The sequence below is a fragment of the Apteryx rowi genome, unplaced genomic scaffold, assembly GCF_003343035.1.
Source record: "Apteryx rowi isolate R43461 unplaced genomic scaffold, aptRow1 scaffold_1146, whole genome shotgun sequence".
Taxonomy (NCBI): Eukaryota; Metazoa; Chordata; class Aves; order Apterygiformes; family Apterygidae; genus Apteryx; species Apteryx rowi.
This window is the reverse complement of record NW_020447360.1, coordinates 72,164-95,141: the sequence shown is the minus strand read 5'-3', so window position 1 is coordinate 95,141 and position 22,978 is coordinate 72,164. Positions and strand designations below refer to the sequence as shown.

Below are 22,978 nucleotides of genomic sequence, written 5' to 3'. Positions count from 1 at the left end.
TACTTTCAATTATTGGATGTTCTTTTACTGCAAGTCAGTCACATAAAAGTATATATTGTTATCCTAGTTATAGCTCTAAAACCTGTAAAAAGTTTTCGCTGGTGAGCTTAGTTGGCTTTTTCATTTTATGTCCTAGAGATTTCACTTCAAAATTAATGTCTGTCTTATCATCCTTACTTAGTTCAGAGTTAATTTTAAATTAGGATATATAATACTGTTCTTCACTAATGACAATCCATGCAGTGCATAGCCAGTTATATCACCTTCTACTAAGAATATTTCAGAATCAAAGCAAATTGGACACTCTGAATAATCAGTGTTATTTAAACTGTTCTGTAGGAACTATAAAGTATATTTCACAGCCAGCTCACATATTAATTCTGTAATATTCCTCCTATTTCAAACCTCTAAGGAAGTGAATTACTGTCCTGGCTTTCATACCACCTTTAGCTGGATGTGTCACGTTGCCAAATGGCTAAATACGCTGCCTCAGAAGTCACAATTTGTGTTCATTGTCTACCTACTTCCCGCATTGTTTGTTGTATCTAGAAATAGCAAGTACAACTTTTCACCTTTATTGCTAGTTCTTAGTTTCTCACATTAGACTATTTTGCTGTGGGGTTTTTTTTTTGAGCGTGGGGGAGAAGTAGATAACCATCTTCTCCAAATCTCTAAAATTATTAGTAAAATAAGCGTGTATAGAACAATTGGGCAGTGTACCTTGGAATGAATAGATTAAACCAGAGCATTTTCATTATGTCTCTGGCAATCACCCTTTTATCTCATCATGTGATGAACATCTGTATTTTTTGGCAATATGTTAGGATGTAAATGTGGGGTGTATCTGAACAAATTCTCAATTATAGTTCTGCTTAGATGAGATTTCAAAATTATGTTTTCTATTTTGTGGCTGATATTTACAGTTATGATGGCAACTGTGTGAAAAAACAATTCTAATGCATTTAATATTCAGTTCTAGATTCCTGTATCTTTTATTTAGCTAAACATTCTGTTTGTAGTTTTTTTGTAAAATACATGCCAAATGTTTGTACAAAGGGAAAGAGATTCATCAAGACACAGTAGCTAAAGCTATGCTAAAAATAAAAACTGGACAAACATATGTTGCCAGCAGTTTTTCTCATGTTAGATGAGTAAAACCATATTCGTTGCAACTGTCTTTTCTTATACAAATAAAGGCCCTGATCCAATCAACATTTGTAATTGTGATTTCCATTTACACTGTCTAATTTACTTCCCTCTTTAAGACCCCTCTGTATTTATTTGAGAGGTCCTGGAGAAGATAAGAAATGGGTCTTTAGGCATTTATTTAACTTTCGGCTCATCAAAAGTCCGTAGAGTTCCCGTGCATAAAGCCCAGCACGTGCAGCAGCATTGCAGGACAGGAGCCAAAAGTAGGGGGGGAAAAAACTGACTTAAAAAAAAAAAAGTTTAATTTTTTTCTCCCAGTGAGTGAATCGCTTAGTGTTGGTCTGTGGCTCTGACTGCAGCTCTGGCACCGTTCCCACAGCTGTTACAGCCCCTATTCCAGTAGGGAGAGTTTTCAGGAAACTGTCTTGTCATGGATCCTTGTGCTCAGCTCCAGCCTGCTCCGTGCCCAAAAGCCCTTGTGCAAGGGAATGAGAAAGCCCCTGAGGGCCCAAGCTGTGTGAGGCACCAAGGGCTGCAGCTTCACCGCCGCATCCCCCCATGCTTCCTGACTTATTCCACTGGATCATCTTAAATAAGGTTTAAAAAAAGAGGGCATGCAAATCTGGCAGTTGAAGCAAAAGAAGGTGGGGACTGTGCTCTTCTAAATCGGTCTTTCTAAGCGTCCCTAGTTTTTAGCTGTAATCCAGACTGTCTAGACTTACCAAGATAGAAACAGGCATGTTTTCCTTCAAAGCTGAGCAATTTAATTCAGCCAGTTTTTTTTCTTCCCTTCCCCCCAGTTGTTTATTTTACTAAACTGGAGCTGTTTTGAGGATGGCAGGCACCCATCAGCAAGAAACAAGGCTAAAGTTAGCTACAAAAGCTGTGCTGATCACTAGTCGGACTGCGACGAGGAGCACTGCTGCAGCTGCTTCCTTCGCCATACGTGTGCTGGCCCTGTTCATGTGGCTCAGAGTCCACCTATGGAAAGGATAAGGGAACAGGCAGGAAGAGGAAATTGGCTCCAGAGACGAGGTTGTCAGTCGGCTGCTCCGGCAGTATGAATTGCCTTATTCTGCATGGAGAGGCAAAACCTCATCTTAGTCATAGGTAGGAAAAAAACATTTCAGAGAGTTCCCAGCAGTGACTGTAAAGGGTGAGTTTGCTGGCAGGAGTGATTTGAGCAATGTGAATAGTCTGGATTATTTTAACAATACAGACAAAACAATGAGCCTTCAATGTGTTTTGTGTGGCTCCTATCACAGGGTTTTTTGGAAATACATCCAAACAAGATGAAATCTAAATAAATATCAAGCAGATGCTACAATAGATAATACCAGCAACTACCAAACTGCTTGCAGTTCTTTTTAATGCTTTTTAAATGGTTGTTCATTGCTTGTAGCCAACAGGTAGGCATGGGAGATGACTACAGGCTTGCTAGAGGTCCTGAGGTTTAGGCACCCTTGGGACGGTTCCCCTGTAAGCTGGAGAGGGGCCCCAGGGCTTATGGTAATTCTGGGAACCATCTCGTCCCTACTGATGGCCTGTCAGCCCCCTGCTGGTGCAACAGTGGGGGGAAGCAGTTTTGCCAAACTTGGTGCCTGATCCTGGAGCGCCAAGGGCTGGGAGTGCTGTGGGATGTCCCCACTGCGGGGCTCTCCCCGTGGAAGGGGCTGTGTGACCTGTTGTTTGCCAATAGTCCTGAAACTGTGTTTAACACCAGATGAAATGTTAAGGAAAACATAAGGCTTCTCAGCCAATACTAATGCAGTTACTAGGTCTAAAGACAGGCATAGAGAAATAAATAAAAAYCTGCTTAGAGCTATGTGAACTTCAGATCTGCTCAAGGAGCTTTTTATCAGCTGTGTAAGCAGGAATAAGCTGTTAGGATGCTTGTATAATTTTGTGGCTGGGAGCCAGTCCTTAAGATCAGGGTACTCTTTTTGCTGAAGAGGATCCTGATATGGGGCTGTGTTTTTCCAAACCTTCACTCAGTCCTCAGTTCAGATTTAAATTTTATCCTGCTAAAGAGTTTCCTTTGGTTCATAATTTTATGAGGTTGTCACTACTGAACTGTTGGCCATGCCCTGACAAACTCTTCACTTCATCAGCCAACGTTACCTCTTTGGTGTTGCAAGAGCTATCTTCTGCCCGGACAGAGGTTGTTAGTGATCATCAGCTACTTCACTAGAAACAACTTCTGAGGAAGACATTTTCTTCTGCCTGACAGGACAAGGTTCAACTCTCTGCATAATCCTGTATATATTAAACTTGGAGTCTGTATAAATAAACCTGTTGAAGCATGCTTTACAATTTTCATTGTGTGCTTATATACATGTGCTTCATTTTCACCTCTTACTGAAGACTAGACATAATAGTAAAACAAATATTTTGGCATGATAATGGGTTTGAGAAGTATTATTACAGTTTTGAAGTTTAATATATTTTTAATTTTGTATCAGTTTTCCATTCAAAATTTGAAGTGTTTTTTTTATGCAACCCATTTAAGTGTATATTTAAATAAACCAGTCCACTTACATGTATTAAACTATCAGTTTTTAGTTTTCCCTTCAGTGAGAGAAAGGGAGAAAGAGAGAAAACATTTCATATAGCAGATGTATAACAGATGCTACTCCTAGCACGTACTGCACTACTGGACGATGGCCAGTTGCAGTGCTGATAGCATAGCTGTTACCGTAATAGAGCAGAATAAAATGTGGCTATGTAATTAATGTGTTAGCTTCCCCACCCACCACCTTGTCCACACAGACAGGAAGGAGGTGAAAAGTCTTATGTATGTCTAGTTACCTGCATGCTAATATACAATCTCCTCAGCCACCCACTTTGAAAAACAGCAGAATAATACTGCATGCCTTTCTGAAGCATGCATTAAATATTGTGAAGTCAGTCCATCCCATGTAGACCGCACTCAGAAAATCTGAAATAGAGTTTACAGAACCCACCTTCTTTCTGTCTCCATATCCAAGATAAATTTGCCAAGAAAGCACAGCTCCAGAAGCCTACAGAAATTAATAAGAGGAGGAGGGGAAGTCATCTCACCTAGCCTTAGCCACCTACAAGGCAAACATCTAGGCTACTGCAGTCCCCTAGACTCACTTCGTGGCTAACAGAGCTAAAGGCAGCTCTAGAGGGTGTTCATCCTACCCGTCTTAGTTTGAGTTGAGTGAGATGAATCCCATGTTTGGGGTCGTCTAGGAGAACAGTATTAAAGTCCAGAAGTAAAACTCATCTCTTGACTTCAAGCGTTGGGTTTTGTCATTTGACCTCTCAATAGGTTCTTTGAAAAGTTAATCTGAAAAAACAGATATTTTTCTAATACTAGAGAAGATCCTTCCTGCTTGAAAAACACATTTTCATTTTAGAAGGTAGGAAGATATTTTTAAAACAAATCAATGAGTAGCAATTGGGGGGAAAAGCTTCACTTGGTAGTTTCTCCCACTGGATACACCCTGAGCTGGAAAGCACAGGAAATGAACAGTTACTGTAACTGGCTTATGCACAATATAAATATCCCTTGTGCTAGGTACAAATTTGCCTTTCTTTGCTAAATGCAACACAAATACCACCTGTAACTCAGAAAACTGCCTTTAAAAGAAAAATAAAAAAAAAAGCTAATATCCTTTAAACATAAACCATTTGCACATGTAGAAAGTATGATTGTTTTGTGCATGATAGAATTTTTAAACATAAATCACTGCAAAAAAATAAAGGAGGTATTCAGCATGAATCTTCTAAAATAAATGAACCTTAATTTCTTTTGTATTTTTAAAAGGTCAAATGCTGCAAATACTGGCCAGATGACACAGAGATATATAAAGACATCAAAGTTACCCTAATAGAAACAGAGCTCCTGGCTGAATATGTGATTCGAACATTTGCAGTAGAAAAGGTAAGTTTCAAAATTCAGTTTTCTACATATAATGGTATCTGCCTAGGTAACATACAAATTCAACATGGAAAAGTTAAATTTGTTGACTGACAGCCTGCTTTTTGTAGCTATTTTTTTGGTTATCACCTGGCGCCCTCTTATGGTAGACTGCATTTTTCTTTAAACGCATTTACTTTTCTGCCCTTTTCCATCACCATTGGCTCCTGCTTGAGTTAGAAGTGATACTCCTTGCCTAGGAGGAATCGAAGCCTCTCTCCCAGCAATCACTTGAAAACCACATTCATGCTGTTTTCCCATCTTACGTTCACTACAGTCATTTTGTGTCTGTACCAGAAGCTGCATGCACTATTATTCAGAAGTCCATCATTGTGAATACTGTAATCTGCTGGTCCAGTGTATTCCTGGTCTGCAATGAAACATTTGTGTAACAAACTTATCTTTCTTTTCAAGACAGTTTCACTTTTAGTAGGGAGTCCTTCTTTATATAGGGAGTTCCAATCTGCATATTGTATTGCTGTTTATTAGAAAAATGCCATTTATTTTTTTGATGTTTACTAGATTGAATAGCTTTCTCAAACAGCTTATAATATATGAACAACATACAAATAACAAATAAGGTACTTACTGAAAGTGAAAACAAGGAGGGTGGGTTAATGTCAGGCATCTTGTGTTAATTCAGGGGTTTTATTCAGAATTCTTGCTAAAGGACAGAATTGTGTTAATTGTATGTATCAAGACTTATCTGAGTTGCAAAACAATGGGAAAGGGCCTCTTTGGAATACCAGAGATTCCCAAATGTGCATTGAAGTAATGTTCACTCAGTATCTTCCATGAGTAGACCTTCGACTAACTATCTCAGAAAACAGCCTTTGATTTAGTAGCAGTACCTGTCATATACTGGTTCTTTCTAATAATAAGTAGTATTCAGTTGTGGTCTTAAAGAACATAATCTTTTGCATCAAAGACTCTTGAACCCAAGTAAATGAAAACCCAAGTAGATGAAACTTCCAAAGAGGTCTCTGTGTACTTACATCAACAATAACAAACAATTAGTCTTTTCTCCTGTTTTATTCTTCAATCTAGTAGTTAAATATGCATGAATAAGGTAACCTGAGTGTAATGATAATAAAATTATAGTTTGAATGAACTGAAATATTGTATCTTGTATACCACTATATATATATTGTACTTCAAATTCATTCAAGCCTGTTGTTTCCTTCCATTTAGATATTTTTAATAAACAGATGAGAAAGGATGGCTACACTTTGAAGTAGATGCGACACTGGTTGATTTCTATTCTGCAGATTTTAAGCCCATGCTTTGATGTTAGCTTTCCACTTCTTAACTGGGAATGGAAAAAAGACCTAGAGGATTTTACAGTTACTCATAACCAAACTGTCTTGAATAAGTACATTAAAACAGATAGAGATAAAAGGCGCTAAACATTTATTGCTTTAAAAAAAATCTCCATCTGAAAAGATTTCCTTTAGACACTGCTTTTTTAATAGTTGGTAGTTTTCCAGTAAGCCTCTGAAAGCAGTGTCAGCGTAGTTTGAGTAAAGTACATTTGTTTTTACCCCATTTACCTTATTTTTTAGCTGTTCTGGTAGTATTGAAAGGTCAAGTCTTTACAGCTCTTACACTATAATTTTCTCAAGTTTAGATTTCTGATCTGTTGGGACTGGTACTGTTTAGCATCTCTATCAACAAGCTGCATTACAAGACAGAACCCACCCTAACCGAGTTTGCAGATAAGTTAAGCGCAGTGTTGAAACACTGAACAATAGAGCCTCAAGTCCAAGGGGCTTGAAAATTCGGCTAGTAATTCAGTAAGCAGAGGTGCAAAGCTCTGCACCTTAGGTGGATTAACCCATGCCTCAGTACAGCCTGGGAACTTCCTGGAGGCCCACCAGCACCCCTGTCAGAAGACCTGGGGGTTACTGTCAACTCCAAATTGAGTGTGAACTAATGGTGTACTCCCACCTTCAATATTATTCCCCTCTGATTGGCACAATTTGTCCAGTTCAGGGCCCCTCATTTCAGGGAAGATGTTGAGAAACTGAAGAAGATTTCTCCAGTCCTAGCAGGTGACTACTGAGATGATTAAGGCTGTAGAACATAGGACTGCAAGGAGAGGTTAGAGAGCTGGCTTTGTTTGGTCCATCAGAGAGGAGGAAGCAGAAGGGTGAGGGGGATCTAATGGCAGCCAACAGCCACTCCAAGGACATTTACAAAGTCAGTGGTGCCAAATTCTTCTCGCTGGTGGTGGATGGGGCCCAAAAGTTGCAGCTTGAGAGGCTTGGACTGGGCATCAGCCCACTCTGAGTGGGATGTTGGACTGGAGCCCTCCAGAGGTCCCTTCTGACCATCTTTTCTATGACTCAGCCTATTTATAGATGATCATTCACATACCTGCTCTTAAAATAAAATTTAGAAGTTAATTTGTTTGGGGATAAATTCATTGACTTTTTTTTTTAAATGGAGATCTGTTTGGAGATTCTTCCATTTATTCCATCTACCCAATCTGTTTGGAGATTTTTGAGGAGTAGGGAAATAACACTGAGAAAACTGAACTGAAAATTACACTCTGATCCTAGAAAAYACTTTGTAGATACTTTTTACTTTGGGCACATAAGCAGTTCCTTTGGAATTACAACACAACAGTTATCTGATAGTAACATACAGCAGCACCATAAGTATTTGTAGGATTAGGGCCTAGATTTTTTAACATCCTAGGAATTGCTAGAAATGTGCACCATTTTTCTGTTTGTTTCAGCTGAAAGAAAAAGTGAAAAATACAGTCTTTCCAAGCTGAACATATGCTTTTATGATTCATGCAGTTGCGTTGCTATTTTGGGTTTAGAAACCAGCAGGGAGGCTACAGACATGAAAATCGTTCTTTTGTAGGTATAATAAGCAAACTCATTATAAAAGTACCCAATATGCAAAATCTTTTCTAAGTAGTGGAGTATAACCAACAATGATAGACAAAAATACAGTTAGCATGATAGACAGCATTTACAAAACTAGTCCCCAGGTTACGTAGGAAGTATTGTGCTCTGTGCAACAGCTGGGCACATTATTTTGGAGGCGCAGTTTACATTTTGTGAATTGCTTGATAATCGAGCCTGTTTACAGCATGAGGGATTTTTGCAGGGCATTCATTTTAGCCCTCTGCTTGTACAGTCACAGCACTACATTTTTGTATGCGATCTTTGTTTCTCGGGGGATCGTACGTGGGCAGGAGTTATGGGCACTACGAAAGTATTTGTGACATGGATGCCCCTCCCACGCACAGCTATTCAGAGTCGGAGGCCTTGCTTACACTAGCAAAAGGATCTATTAACTAACACACTTTAAAATCTCCAGAGTACAGAAACCATATTGTATTTGAATGTGTTTGCTAGTGTCTTGAAATAAAAAATCACTTTGTTCCTGGGCTTCAATATGTTTCAAAATTGTTCTTTAGGATATAAGGTCATCTCAGTAACGAGGGTCTGATCTTCTCAGTCTATACCAGTGTTRCATATCACCTCCACTTTTGCTCTTTGACCTGCCTTTTTCCATCATAGTTTCGACAGGAGACGAGCATGGGCAGACTCCCAGTCCAAACAGACCTCCAATCTGAGTTGTCAGAGCACCAGGTCTCCAAGAGAGGCCATAGTTCCCTGCAGCCGTATAGCACCGGCATGGCCAAAATTTCTCAACTGTTGAAAATCTCTGACTCTCTTGACTTGCATACTATCAATAAATTAGGACGTTTATATTACTTCATTATGCAAAGAGAGTTAGACTTTTTATTTGCAAACCAGCTTGAGACAGGAAATACATCTTTAAGAAGAAAAACTGTAAACCACCAGTTATTAATATCATTGACATTTAGTCCAGCCTAGACATGATATGTCATAATAATGCTGTTTGCTTATGAAATATGTATGATGGCCTCTGGTCTGTAGATTTCTAATGAGAATAAAGTACTGGCAGCTACAATTTTAAAGGGGGAGGGGGAAATACAAGCACTAAGAAAATCATATCTAGCATATACCCTTTTAATATCCAGACTGCTCCAAAAAGTCACATGGGAAATTACTTACATGATCAGCTTCTGATTCATACCTGTCTCACCATACCCATGCCCTTGCAGGCTGCAGTAAATCACCTGATGGGAGGGCATGTGGAGGTCTACCAATGCAGCCCATATGGTTGGAGGTGCACAAAGGTTTCCTACTCTTCAGCTGTTTCTTTCGGACCTATGAAAGAGACAACAGATAAGGAAAATTATGCTGGAATTCTAGGTCCCTGAATTCAGCAGCAAAACTCCTGTGGAGAGCAGGGGAGAAAAATTTCATCTGTGCTGTCTGTTCATGGCCTTGCTGTTGACCTCTTTTGTGATCATGGCATGTCTCTTAAGGCCAGAATTTTCAAAGCAACCTAGTGCTTAAATATAGAGATGAGTGTCTATCTTGTCACCAAAAGTTTCTAAGCAGCCTAGTGCTAAACCACTCAGTTTCACTATAAGAGTTTGAAACCAGTTAGTACATAGCCTTTGAGCTTGCTCTCTAGCTATTGGAAAGCTCTTCAACAGTCTGTACAGAGGGGTGCATTGGCAGGGTTTCAGCAAGACTCAGGCTTTTAAAGTTACAGTCGTGTGATACCACTCTTCAAATTATTTTCACATTCCAACTTGCTCTTTTTTCAACCCTTGTCGTCTTGACAGAGAGGTGCTCATGAGATCCGAGAAATTCGGCAGTTTCACTTCACTGGCTGGCCAGACCATGGTGTACCATACCATGCAACAGGCCTGCTGGGATTTGTACGGCAGGTCAAATCCAAGAGCCCACCAAATGCTGGCCCTCTGGTTGTCCACTGCAGGTAGGCAGAACGGGAGTCTCTCCGCTGTGTTTTCCACTGAACTTGGAACCTAATTTTGCTCCTGCACTGCAGAATCCCTGCAAGAGGCTGCTGAAGCACTGGAGCTCTACTCACAGTAACTTGCTACCTAGAATATAAACCAGAATGGCCAAACTGAGTCTGAAATCCTGCAAGTGCTTGAATGCAGAGCTTGATTTCAGTAATGATCCCACTGGTCAAGTACCTGCAAGATGAACCCATGCACTTTACATTTTCCAAGGCTCTGCTGAACAGTAACTGTGCTCTTCTCTTATTTTAGCGCTGGTGCTGGCAGAACTGGGTGCTTCATTGTTATTGACATCATGCTCGATATGGCAGAAAGAGAAGGCGTTGTAGACATATACAATTGTGTGAGGGAACTTCGATCTCGGAGAGTTAACATGGTGCAGACTGAGGTACTGTTAATCTACGGGAATATTGCTATACGCTTCGCAAGGAAAGGTATTATTCTAGCCCATAGGACCAGAGCCCCTTTGTGGTAGGCACCATCCACAAAGTATTTCATTGAATTACATGCAGAAAATAACCCACACGGGAACATGAGGAACCGCTGCCCAAACAAGCAGGTAGTTATGTTGCACTTAATGTTTGCAATGGTTTCTGAGAAAAAGGAAACTCATGAGTGTTACCTCTCCAGAGTGGGGATCTGTTCTGGGATGCATCATGTTGAGGCCCGGTTATGTGATAGCACCTACAGAACTGTGCAGAATAAGGAAACTAGAAACATTCTGGGTTCTATTACAGAGAGCTTATTGCACTGCTGTTTGTAACTGTAATTAGTTTGAGTCAATCCTTCTCTGTTCATTTCTATATGTATGGGATAAAGTTCTGTGAACTGTTTACTGTTTGTCTGGGCTTGATTCAGTGTTAGTAAAGTCAGTGAAAATCAGAACGCCAACCTTATTTGTTATTTTTTATTTACCAAAATGCTAATAGTATGTGCTCTCTATCGCAGTAATTATTTTAATTGCTTTACCAGGAACAGTATGTATTCATCCATGATGCCATCCTGGAAGCCTGTCTTTGTGGGGACACATCTGTTCCAGCTTCTCAAGTTAGGTCCGTTTACTATGAAATGAATAAACTAGATCCTCAGACTAACTCCAGCCAGATCAAAGAGGAATTTAGGGTAAGTTGTGGTTAGCCRTACTTAGAAGCTGTACAGTTCAGCTATACTGAAGGCTTCTACTTCAGTGTTTACTTATGATCATGTGAATTTTGGACCAGACCCAGGAGGGAAGAATGGCAAAAAGAGAAAATAACGTGTCACTGATTGCTATTAAGTTATGTTAAATCAAAAAGAGTGCAATGGGATAATAGTAAAATCTTCTTTTTCCTCAAGGGAAATACTACGACAGTTCCTTCTGCTGTCCTTTCTCCAAAAGGCAGGGTACAGTGCAGTTGTCTTTGAGGGTATTTTTCAGATGCATGTGCTTCCAGGTGTTTTGCTTCCAAACCCTAGTGACTGTGATGGGTTTTCATTTCTCTGCATGTTGACTCCCACTGAAACTGTATCCCAAGTTGATCTGTTCTTAAATATTTTTGGATGCTTTCACTCCTGAGTTAATTTTTCTCTTGTGTTGTTTATTCTTTTTGAAAGACTTTAAATATGGTGACTCCAACACTGCGTGTGGAAGACTGCAGCATAGCACTTTTACCACGAAATCATGAAAAGAATCGCTGTATGGATGTTCTGCCTCCTGACAGATGCCTGCCCTTCCTCATAACAATAGATGGGGAGAGCAGTAACTACATTAATGCTGCACTGATGGATGTAAGTCTCCGCCACATCATTAATAATAGAAGGGAATAAGCTGCCCTCCGAACTGAGCAGTGCCAAAAAGTGGAGTCAGCACAAGAGGGCTGAAATCCTTCTAGCTTGTTTTCCAAAAACATGGCACAAAATCTTTAAACTCCCAAGCACATTTAAGATCCCACATATGTTATGTCAGAGCCAAGGTTCCAAAGCCATGCTCAGAGAGCATGTCAGGGACTCTTGATAAATTGAATGTGTCTAGATTTCTCTTCAGTGCTTGAATTTTTAACAGTTTGGCCTAGGAAAAAAAAAAAAAAAAAGAGTTACCTATCAAGACACCAAGGCAGTTAAATGGGATAATAAGGTTTGCAGCAATATTTTAGTTCCCTTTGCTTCTAATTTAATCAGTAATTAACAAAAAAAAAATTGTCTGTCAGTACAAGATCGTACACAAGCCATTACTTCAGTCTCTCTGTTTATTTCTGTTTGAATGAATGGTTCCTCTTCACTTCTGTGTGGAATTTTTTTTAAAGCATCTATGGTAATTCTAATCCTGCTAATAGAATATCAGTAAGAAAACACTTAGACCCTCTTTACAGTCTGCGGATATTTATAGCATATCTTTGACACTTTAGAGCTACAGTAATTATGGTTGTCACGCACACATAAACAACAAGAAAACAGAGGTTAGAAATGAATGAACACATTTTAAATGGCCTTTTTGAAAAGTGAAGCTAGAGTAATAATAGTTTATAGTAGTTTTTGCATTTCTTTCCTTCCAAGTTCCCAAAGCATTTTCTTAATATAATCCTAAGTTCAAAACACTCCTGTAAAAAGGTAAGTGTGTTATCTTTATTTATATGTGTAGAGAAACTGAGAACAAAAGTTTAAGTGACTTCTCTAGGTTCACACAGTAGGTCAATGGTACATTCATATTAGAATGATGCATCCTTGTTCTGCAGTTTACAGTTTTGCCATTACGCTGTCTTCTTTCCCACAGAGTTCAGTATGGTTTTGTTCTGTAAATTAAGTACTGCTCAGAAAGGTCAGTGCCTCAGTATTTGCTTTGAAATGCTTGCTTTGCCATGAGTCTTTACTCTTAAAACAAATAGTGAGCTGGGTCCAAAAGCATATCTGGCCAAAAGGCTCCATGGGAGGAGGGGATTTGGGATGCTTTCCATCCAGAGTGTCCCAGCTAGGCTCAGCAATACCTCCTACACTGAAGGGCAGAAGAAGACGTTTGTCCTTTCTCTGTGCTCCCAGTCTCCAGCAGATGCGTTTCACCCTACCCAGTTGCATCTGTCTAGCTGCAGTCAGGTCACCTCATGCAAGCCTTTAAAGCTCACTTCAAGCAAAAAGGCAAGCAAAGTTTTCATATTCAGTACCAGAACAAGGCTGAGGATGATTTCCTCCAAAAAACTGCTAGGGCTTCTAAGCCGGGGAGTAGCAGAGAGCCCCTCCAGCAGCTCAGATGTGTGTGCAACTTGCAGCAGTTCAGGACCAGCAGGATAGGAGGCAGCTGACTGATACAACAGCAGCACTGATACCTGCTGGTTACGGTTTGCTGAAACCAACACAAAGAGCTGGAGTCTTGCGTGTCTTCATCTTTACCCCAAAACACTACATTAGATTCATGTTCTGTGGTCTGTTCAGGGACTCCTTCTGAAGGATGCAAATAACTGGTTAGACTGTAGCCCTGTTGTGGTACAAATACTTCAGCTCAAGGCATGTAGAGGATCCCCTGCCCTCCTTAATGAAAGCAATGACAAACCCTCCCGGCAATTGCCCCACTACAGCCCGTGCTGGCCTTCAACACTCAGGAGGACATACGTGAAAACTCTGGTATGAGATCCACAGTTCACCCATTCCACCAAAGAGCTCCGTCAATGACATACTCTGGTATTAAAAAAAAGAGAAAGAGCACTGAAATTTGTCTCCTGGGTATCCTCATTGCTGTCAGATAGACCAGAATTTGAGCAACATTTCTGAAAAATAACTAGGTATTTCCTTACACAGGAGTCATTCAAATTAACAGCTAAGTGCAGACAGACAAGATTCATCTGTCCATTAACAGCTCAAAACAAAACTGTTGCTCAAAATTTTGTAGGAGTTTCATTAGAGGCAAAAACCTCTGATGGCTTTACTCTGTGCCTGTGGCATAAAATAAGTTTCAGAAACACAACCTGCAGAAGTTATATTCTACCCAAATGCAGTTTATTAGCTTGTAAACATACCAGATCTCAGGAAAGAGCTAAAACATTGTATGAATTATATAGAAAATAAGAATAATACTTTTAAATCTAATGTTTGGGGATATTACTGGCATTTTGCTGAATGGATTTTTTTTTCTCTTACCATCTCTTTTTGCTTCTTTGCAGAGCTACAAGCAACCTTCTGCTTTTATAGTTACACAGCATCCCTTGCCAAATACTGTCAAAGATTTCTGGAGACTGGTCCTGGATTATCACTGCACTTCAGTAGTTATGCTGAATGATGTGGATCCAGCACAAGTAAGTCCAGAAAACTCGTCCGATCAACAGAGAAGTGCTAGTGCCTCAGCGTTCCAGCACATGCACTTCAGAACAGCTTTAGGACATAATTAGTTTTATAAAACAACATTAAACACCAACACACTAAAAAAAAAGATTTTTAGCTTGCAGATACGCATGGGAAAGAGGAATAGGTAGGGCCATCAGCAGCTTCTCCACCAAAATGCTAATGCACATACACATACGTGCACCCCCCCCCCCCAATTTATTCTGGTAGGAAAACATGCTTTGGGAAGAACTGATCAAAACCAAATTGTTTTGATTGTAGAATTCTGACTCAAATCTGAAACACAGCAGTAGTAGCCAAAAGTCATAAAAAGAAGCCAGCAGCTTTTTATTTGCTTGCCTGAAGCAGGTCAATGACCTTGGTCTGCTTACTAACAGATCGGTGTTCCCAGCAAGAAAATTTGTGTCACATTTGGCACAAAATGATGTTGTTAGCCAGGAGATAGGAACTGAACAAGAATGGAGACTGAGCATCCTTCAGAAGAGGAAACAGGGCAAAGAAACACATGGGGGGATGTAATTACCTTACAAAAGAGTTGTTCATGCTGTACATGTTCTTTAGAAAATTGGAAAACTGTACCTATCTGTTTGGCAATTTAATCACTAGCATTAATCACTAAGCATCCTAGAGCCTAGCTTGCCACTGTGCAATTCCACATTCTTATACTGATATAATTTCCTTTATTCCAATGAATTACACTAGCCCTGTGCTAGAATAATGTGGTGGTAATCTGGACCCCACATATGTAAATATTTGCTCATTACTGATTCTGATAAGAGCACTGGATATTTTTTATAGCAGATTCTATGTCATTTTTTTTCTTGATATGTTCAAAATCTTTTTAGCTTTGTTGAGTACTGTTCGTACGTAGAAAAATATTTCCTTTTATTTCTTTTTAATGTGAAGAATTTGTTTTAAAAACATAGTAATCTTCAGTTTCATCTTTCAAAGGAATGTCTAGAAATTCTACACTCTGTTTTAAAGACTGAATTTCTGAATACCAGCCCTTGACTGTCTATGGGGAGAAAAAGAGAAATGAAAGAGAAAACTTTTATTCATGAATCTAAGATTATTTTCTAAGTGAGTGAGGAAAGACTCAGGGGAGTCAGACTGTTAGGGACTGCTGAACAGAGTTTTTTTAATTTGTCGGCTGTGTTTTGAATGTACAATAATGCTCAGCTATTTCAAGTATTTATTAGCCTCACAGGCTTTTAAAAGCTATTAGGATGTGCAGTTAATACACCTGCCTCTGCAGTATGTTAAACCTTTTCCCTCTAATGTGAGTAACAATCTTTTCATTAGGAATAAATCTCAAAACCCTCAGAGCAAACAGAAGTGGAGAGAGGGCAGAGATTATTAAAAACATACATTACATTCAAATTTTTTAATAATTACTGTTATAATTATTTATGTATATATGAAGTGTTTACATTTCTGTATAGATATTACAATTTATGTGGATTGTTATGCTCTATTGGGAAATGAAATTCAACCCTTAACAGTGAGTCTGACTTAAAGAGAGTCGCTAGCATCACATGCATGCAAAATGCTTAGACCTGAATGCTTTTGGATTTCTTTGGAGCTTGAAAATCATGGCTTCCTGAAACAGCTCTGGCAAACAGCTCTGCTTATTATCATCTATGCATTTTTCAAAGGTCTGTTAGAACTGTATCCCTGCGTGTTTGAAAGACCTATACTGAATTGTGCATATGATGAAATGATCTAAGCACTGGCAGGTGCATGTCTCTATTGTATTTTTCTATCTCATACACTATTGTATTTCATAACAAAAATTGGTGTAAGATTTAGACAATACTTAGAAAGTAATCTGCTCAGCAGGCTGAACCATGTGAGTTTTTTTAATAAATGAAAATATATTTTCCTACTTCAAAATTCTGTTTTTAACTTGTTAAAGTGAACTCCTGCAAATCAGAGTCTGTTCTGTTTTTTACTGATGTAGTAAAGGACTGTTTTTATGAAATGTAGTCATCTCTGAGTAGCTTTGTTGAGAAAAAAGTGTTATAAGAAATGCAAAACAACATCTGGGGAAAGTGTGATTTGTCAGCTCAGCTCTGGATTACCAGCAGCAATGCAGCAGAATGAAGACCACAGCTGTTTTACGGAATAAAATAAAGTTCCAAATATGAGATCAATGCTCCTGCAAGCAAACAGAAATTTCCTGGGTTCATAATGAATTTTGGAGAATGTTTGCAAAAGCTACATGCTTGAATTGCTCTAGATATCTCTGGAAATCATTAGGGTTTTTATGGAAAAATGGATAAGCAGAGTTTTCCAGGAAAGGCTTGATTTACTCTTTAATGTATTAACAGAGATGATGATTGGTTCCAGGATTAAGCCATCATGTTTTATGAGACACTAAAGCTGGGCAAAATAATGCTAATATTACTTTGTGATCTCTAGATACCTAGAAGTAATGTTTTCTGAGCACAAAGGAAAGCATAATTACTATTTTCAAGTGACATTCATGAGACGAAATGGAGCAGCTGTTGAAAACGTAAAGGGATGCTGATATTAGCCAATATCATCAGTTACGGGTGGAACAGATGAGAAAGTTAAATGCTGAGTTTTGAGATTTGATGCACCCTGTATAGCATAAAGCACACATTCTGATGTAGCTTGAATTATTATCAACTTCAGGGCAATTGAAGCTACCAAGCCTTAGGTCTTAGGCTTCACGCTGTCTCCTAGATGTGGTAATGTTTGACAGCATTCCCCTGTCCTGTCATACTGTATTGCAGAATTGACATTGAGTGTCAGAAATGTGTTACTCCAAATACCAGAGAATGGCAAATACAGCAGCAAGCATTAGCATGCTCAGTTAAGTGAAAAGGCATTTGTTTAAACTTGTTCCACACAAGTGAAATCACAGGGCTTGAAACTGGTGGAGGATGGTGCACTGTGTATTTTATAAAGGCATGTGTAAGAACTTAAGTAATAAATGTAGCACAAAGAAAAATCTAGAAAAGCATATTGAGACAGCATTTAACTCCACGTGATTAACTGTGCACTCTTTTTGTTTTGGTCTTCTATAGTTGTGTCCTCAGTACTGGCCAGAAAATGGAGTACACCGACATGGTCCTATTCAGGTGGAGTTCGTATCAGCTGATTTAGAAGAAGACATAATCAGCCGGATATTCCGAATTTATAATGCAGCCAGAGTAAGGATGTTATTTGTAAAAAAATTTTATCAGCAAATGAGCTGCCTCTACTCAAGTCACACAAAAAGGAAGTTAAACTGTAATAAAACAATTCTCGTTTTTCAGCCTGTTTTTTTGAGAGCAACAGTGAAATACTGGGTCATGCCATAATCAATGAGGAAAAGGCCCTGTATGCGTAATTACAGTAAAAAAAATTTTAATGCCACATACATTTGTCAAGCTTGTTAAATGCAAATGAAATAAAGGCACTATTCAGATTGTATGGATAGTCAAGAAATGCTGAAATCAATGCTGTTTTCAGCAGTTTTAAATTAGCCATCTTGTGTGTGTGTATTGTGTTGTGCAAAGAAGGCCAATACTAGGCATGTTTTTCAGTACCAGACCCAAACTTTTAGTGAAGATCCCATCCCACTAATCATTAACACATGTAAGAGGTGTATAAGGACAAGCAGGTTCTCACGCCTGGCTTATATGCCCCCATAAAGTTGGCAGAAGAGTAAACTAGACATCTCTTTCAAGCTGAGTGGAAAAAAGATGCTGCCACAGGTCAGGCATCCCTTCCCGCCAGGCTGGCGAGTGCCTTTGCACTGGTGCGGTATGGCTGACGAACCACAGCCGGGAACACACGGCACTCTTGGGTCAAAAAAGTCAGGAACTGCCCTGAGATCCGAGAACTGTGAGGACAAAGAGAGAAAGGCCCAAAACCACTTCCAAAGAGATACCAAAAATGCTAATTTCTTCACAGAGAAGCAGGTTTTAAGCCTCAAGATATTTCTTTAGGGTTTTGAAGGCCTTGCATTCCCAGTAAATTGGGCAACATAAAACACAGTCTCCAAAAGTGGCAGTGGGAGCTTTAGCAGACTCTGGGGCTGGCTGGGGCTGCGTTGAGAGAAACTGGCCAGGAAATCAAGAGATTCCCAATTTTAGCACAAAACAGACAAAACCCCTTGAAGAATGTATTTAATATTGCATCCACTTTGATTTATTCCTTTATCTTTTTAATCTTACATCCTCTCTATTACCACTTACTCTAGAGGAAAACAAGTAATGTCAACATTCCCTTGTGTTTAAAAAAGTGCTCATTTTAAAAGCGGCACTAAAATGCGCTCACTTTGCATGGAAGTGAAAGTGGCAAATCCTAGACTACAACAGTTTTCATGTGTGTGTTTATTATGCCCTTTTGCCCAAAGGACTGTAATTTTCTGCCACTAGCACTTGTTCTATGCCCCTTTTTTTATTTTAAATCACTATAAAGCAACTGTTCAGTAACATTTCACCAGAGGGGTTCTGACTGCTTCAGTAGCACACAGTAAAATAAAATGTAGTCAGATTTTTATAAGCAAGATAAGTTGGAGGATTTCGTTTGGTTTTTAAAATGTGTCCTGCTTCAAAATATCTTGAGAGATTTTGACCTTTCTTTTAAAAAGAGATAGAAGCAGGCAAACATTCTTCAAAATGCTGAAGCATGTGAAAAAGCAGAGATTATATGATTGAAATTGTATTGCAGCTCTCTCTTTGCTACCAAGCTCCTGCTATGATATTAATTAATTATTTGCTTGACCCTGCAGCTGTACCATTGCTCTATTCCAGTCTATTTGTATTACATTCTGTTTAAAGCCTCTTACTCTAATAACTCTGTTGGAAATTAAAAGTCATAACTCCTCAAGGGCAATTGAAATTACATTAGTAGCTTATCAGCAGCGATCTGCCTGAACAACTTGTTGATGCAAATATCTGAATTATGTACCGTTTGAATAACCCATAAAAAATGCTGTTACTTCTTCCTGTTTGTTGCCTGAATCTGTGCAGCCCCAAGACGGCTATCGGATGGTGCAGCAGTTTCAGTTCCTGGGGTGGCCCATGTACAGAGATACTCCGGTTTCAAAACGCTCTTTCTTGAAGCTCATCCGCCAAGTGGAGAAGTGGCAGGAAGAGTATAACGGGGGAGAGGGGCGCACGGTTGTACACTGTTTGTAAGTATTGGAAATGAAAGAACGAAAGTAAGGGAATACTGTTATCATGGAATTTGTGTCAGGTTTTAAAAGTTTTGTGAGGAAGTGAAGAGGTATCCATCTAATTTGGAACTGAATAAATAATACAGCTCATTCAAAAGCTTTGGAAATGCAAGAAATTGTAAAAAAAATTTTAATGTAAATTCATGAGTTTGCCTTTCTATGTTTTGGTAGACCTCTGACAACCTGTGAGGTTTTTGTAAGAAGATGATGGGTACAAATTTATTTTATAAAGATGCCCTGTGACTTGTCAAATGAAAAAGCTCATACTTACACTGAGTGTATCAAAATTGCATACTACCAGAATAATGTACTTTTTATTTCTGTGGTTTAGGATTGTATATCAGCTATAGCCCATTAGAGGAAGAATAAAAGTAGCATTGGAGAGTGTGATTCCTCTTCCAAACATAAATCACAGAAGTAAAAGAGGTGTGATGACCCAGTTGCGATGACCCTTTAATTGACTTATCTTTTTCTGATAATGGTGTATTTTTTTCTCCTCCTGTGACTCGTTTGCTCCCCTGGTGCAGGCCTTTGTTCAGTCTGTCACTGTGCTTCTTTTGGTAGGGCTTAATAACTGTACATGCTGTTTGCCCTCAGCAGTAGCTGAGCTTTTGAGACTGAGCCTTCAGTGCTTGAAGTCATATCCCTCTTCCACTAAACACCTGCTTAAAGATGCTGTCGTGATGGAGAAGGGACATATGCACATTAGCCTGTGCTTTTGTAAATTGGTACCCAAGAGTAGGGTACCCCGTAACTTCCCGAACTTTGGTTTGTAGTTAATATAAGTTAGACCTAAGGAGGAAAATCTATGTGTATTAGTAACTCCCACTATCACTGACCTTGAACAAGTCATTGCAAATCTTTGCTCTTCAGTTTCCCCATCTGTAGTATGGGGATAATAATACTTTCATCAAAGGAGCATTGTGCGATGTGATTAATTAATGTTTTGAGACCTTCAGCTGAAATTCAAGACCCTTTTGAAGTGCAAATTACTGTTATCTCTGAGGTGGTTGATGATATTAAATAGTTGTACAACATCACACATGCGTCACTTCCAGGCAGTAAAGAAAGAAAAAGCTCTAATATAATCCTTTTAAATGACTTTATTTTAATTAAAATTCTCAAAGAGTCCCACAATATCAGGCAATGTTTTGGCAGCAGAGAGCACTCTTTTCATACTGCCTGGATGTGACAGATGTGCAACATTGTAGCTTCCTTTGAAAATCAACCATTTGCGAAGCCGGCTTGAAAGACCTGCTACCTAACTAGTCTGCGCTCTGGTAATTATTGAGGTTTATTATTTTCGGTGAAGTGCAGCCTAAAGATTCTGATTAGAATAGCTGTAGAAATAACAGGGTTTCCAGCAAGAAAGAGATTCTCTTAAAGATTAAAAATAACCAAGGGTAAAGTATTATTAAATACTGTATTTGATCATGCATATGAGCATTTGTGCCTGGCTTCTTTGTTAGCAAGTCACTTTGGGTTCTCATCCTCTGAAACTGTGGGTGGAGGGGGAATACATACACTTTAATACACTCTCCCCGGCAGCAAGTCCCTCTGCCTGGTGCTGCAGGGGGAGCATGTTGCCTCCTGGAGTATCTCAGCACCACCTAGTGCCGCGTTAAAAGTGCAGCCACCAGAATATCTTGTAGACAAATTAAAAGACCCACCTTCTGTATTGCACTTCTGGGCCTGATACCCATTACAACATTGTGCATTTACAGTGCAAAGGGGTGTTGAGCTGAATCTAGAAGTACCTTGTCCTTTTTTCATCAGTCTCTCTGTGCTGTCTCAAGACTTCACTAAAAAGAGTGGTGCAAAAGTCTGCCATTCAATTCACTTCAGGCTTTCAGCCTGATGGATACTGAATCATAGGTTTATGCTCATTTGACCCATTAATTTCACAAAAAACAATGTTCTGCTTTGAATTCAATGTCTTTCATTATTAATATTCTGTGGTTTCTCACTACTGGAACTGGTACCTTCCATAGTGATTCCTGGTACTAGAAGAACTTGTAACATAGAGTCAAGTGTAGTTGAGCCTTTTTATCACTTTTATTGCAGGAATGGAGGTGGCCGCAGTGGGACGTTTTGTGCAATCAGTATTGTTTGTGAAATGCTTCGACATCAGAGGGCTGTTGATGTATTCCATGCTGTGAAGACACTGAGGAATAATAAGCCTAACATGGTGGACCTTCTGGTATGAGCATTTAAACTGCATCACTAAATAGAAAATGTTCCTTTTTCTCAGAAGACGCAGTAAGATTTCCAAGATTTGCAGTGGGAGTTGTTCACAAAGCAAGCAAGTCATTTTCAGAGGGGATAATGAAGTCACTTCACTTGTAAGAGTATTTTTACACTGCTTTCTTCCCAAGGAGACTTTGTCTCTGTTCATTTGAATTTTTTAAGAGTTTTATACTTTCAGCCAAACATCCTTATTAATTTTCTTTTCTAGCAGGCTGAGCCAAGTGGAGAGCAGCCCTTGCATGGGAGAAATAATAGTTATGTAAAATGAAATGCCAGATTTTCAAATTATATATTTTATAAATAGCTTAATCGCATAATATTTATCAAAGCCATGAATTTCAGTTTGACATCCAGAATATTGCATTTAATTATGGTTGCTCTATCTCCCAGAAAGATTAAAGGAGTTCAGAAACAAGGGGCCATGTGCAATTATTTTCTTAGAGAGTGTTTTATGGGTTTTTTTTCAAATGGAGAATTGCTGAAGTGCCAGCTGCTGTGTCACAAGAGCTGCGGAACAGCTTAAAGCAGCAGGTTCTCACACTCCAGCGTGCAGTTGTGCATTTGGAGCTGGGTGCAGCATGCTGCCCTGCTTTGAGGCTTGGGCCCTCAAGACACCGTTTTACAATCTCCTGTCACAGAGGTGGCTGCTTGAGAGGCACCTGTATTCGAATTAGCATCTTAAGTGGCAGAAAGCAGCATCTGGGCAGCTTCAGGGATGCTCACCCAATCTGAGCTAATTTTGCAAGCTGTGGTTTGACAAGAGACTTGTGGTTTGACTGAGACTTGTATTTCAACATCTTGTCTACTCTACCCAGGATCCTGTGGAAGATCCTGTGGAAGAACCACCGCCACCACAGCCCCCATCGCAGTGCTCCCAGCTAGCATACCTGTGAAGTCCCAGGCTCTCCCTCAGGCCAGGCTCTAGCCAGGCTGATGGCATAAAGCCAGATGTTGCCAGCTGCATGAAAAGAGGAGGCAGTTTGCAACAAGCACCATGAGGCAGCAATGTGAAACTGTGAATCTCATATTAGTGAAGCTTTTGCAGTGGTGGGAGGGAGCAGCTTTTTTGGCTTTTCTCCCTCTGGTTTATATTCTCAGGAGGGGAATCATCGTGCTGAGAACCATACATTTTTATTTCCCAGATATTAAGAGAAATGTCCTACTTCTTCATTCAGATAGTATAGCTTTGGATAGAGATGTGGCAGTCCTGCTGTTCTCTGTTCTCCCAGAGCTTAAGTCCACAGAACACACTGAT

At 39.4% G+C, this 22,978-nt stretch overlaps 1 protein-coding gene across 1 annotated transcript in view; it reads left to right on the top strand.

The window, feature by feature from the left end:
* The window catches only part of LOC112972607 (receptor-type tyrosine-protein phosphatase mu), a gene marked incomplete at its 5' end in the record, with an annotated part of 60,437 nt that overhangs the window by 34,584 nt on the left and 2,875 nt on the right, over positions 1 to 22,978 (top strand). The window contains 9 exons of the mRNA XM_026079334.1: positions 4,943 to 5,059; positions 9,777 to 9,931; positions 10,230 to 10,365; positions 10,950 to 11,099; positions 11,571 to 11,744; positions 14,105 to 14,236; positions 17,336 to 17,461; positions 19,271 to 19,434; positions 21,541 to 21,676. Of these exons, the coding sequence (XP_025935119.1) occupies positions 4,943 to 5,059; positions 9,777 to 9,931; positions 10,230 to 10,365; positions 10,950 to 11,099; positions 11,571 to 11,744; positions 14,105 to 14,236; positions 17,336 to 17,461; positions 19,271 to 19,434; positions 21,541 to 21,676 (1,290 nt within the window). The remainder of the gene's footprint in view (positions 1 to 4,942; positions 5,060 to 9,776; positions 9,932 to 10,229; positions 10,366 to 10,949; positions 11,100 to 11,570; positions 11,745 to 14,104; positions 14,237 to 17,335; positions 17,462 to 19,270; positions 19,435 to 21,540; positions 21,677 to 22,978) is intronic.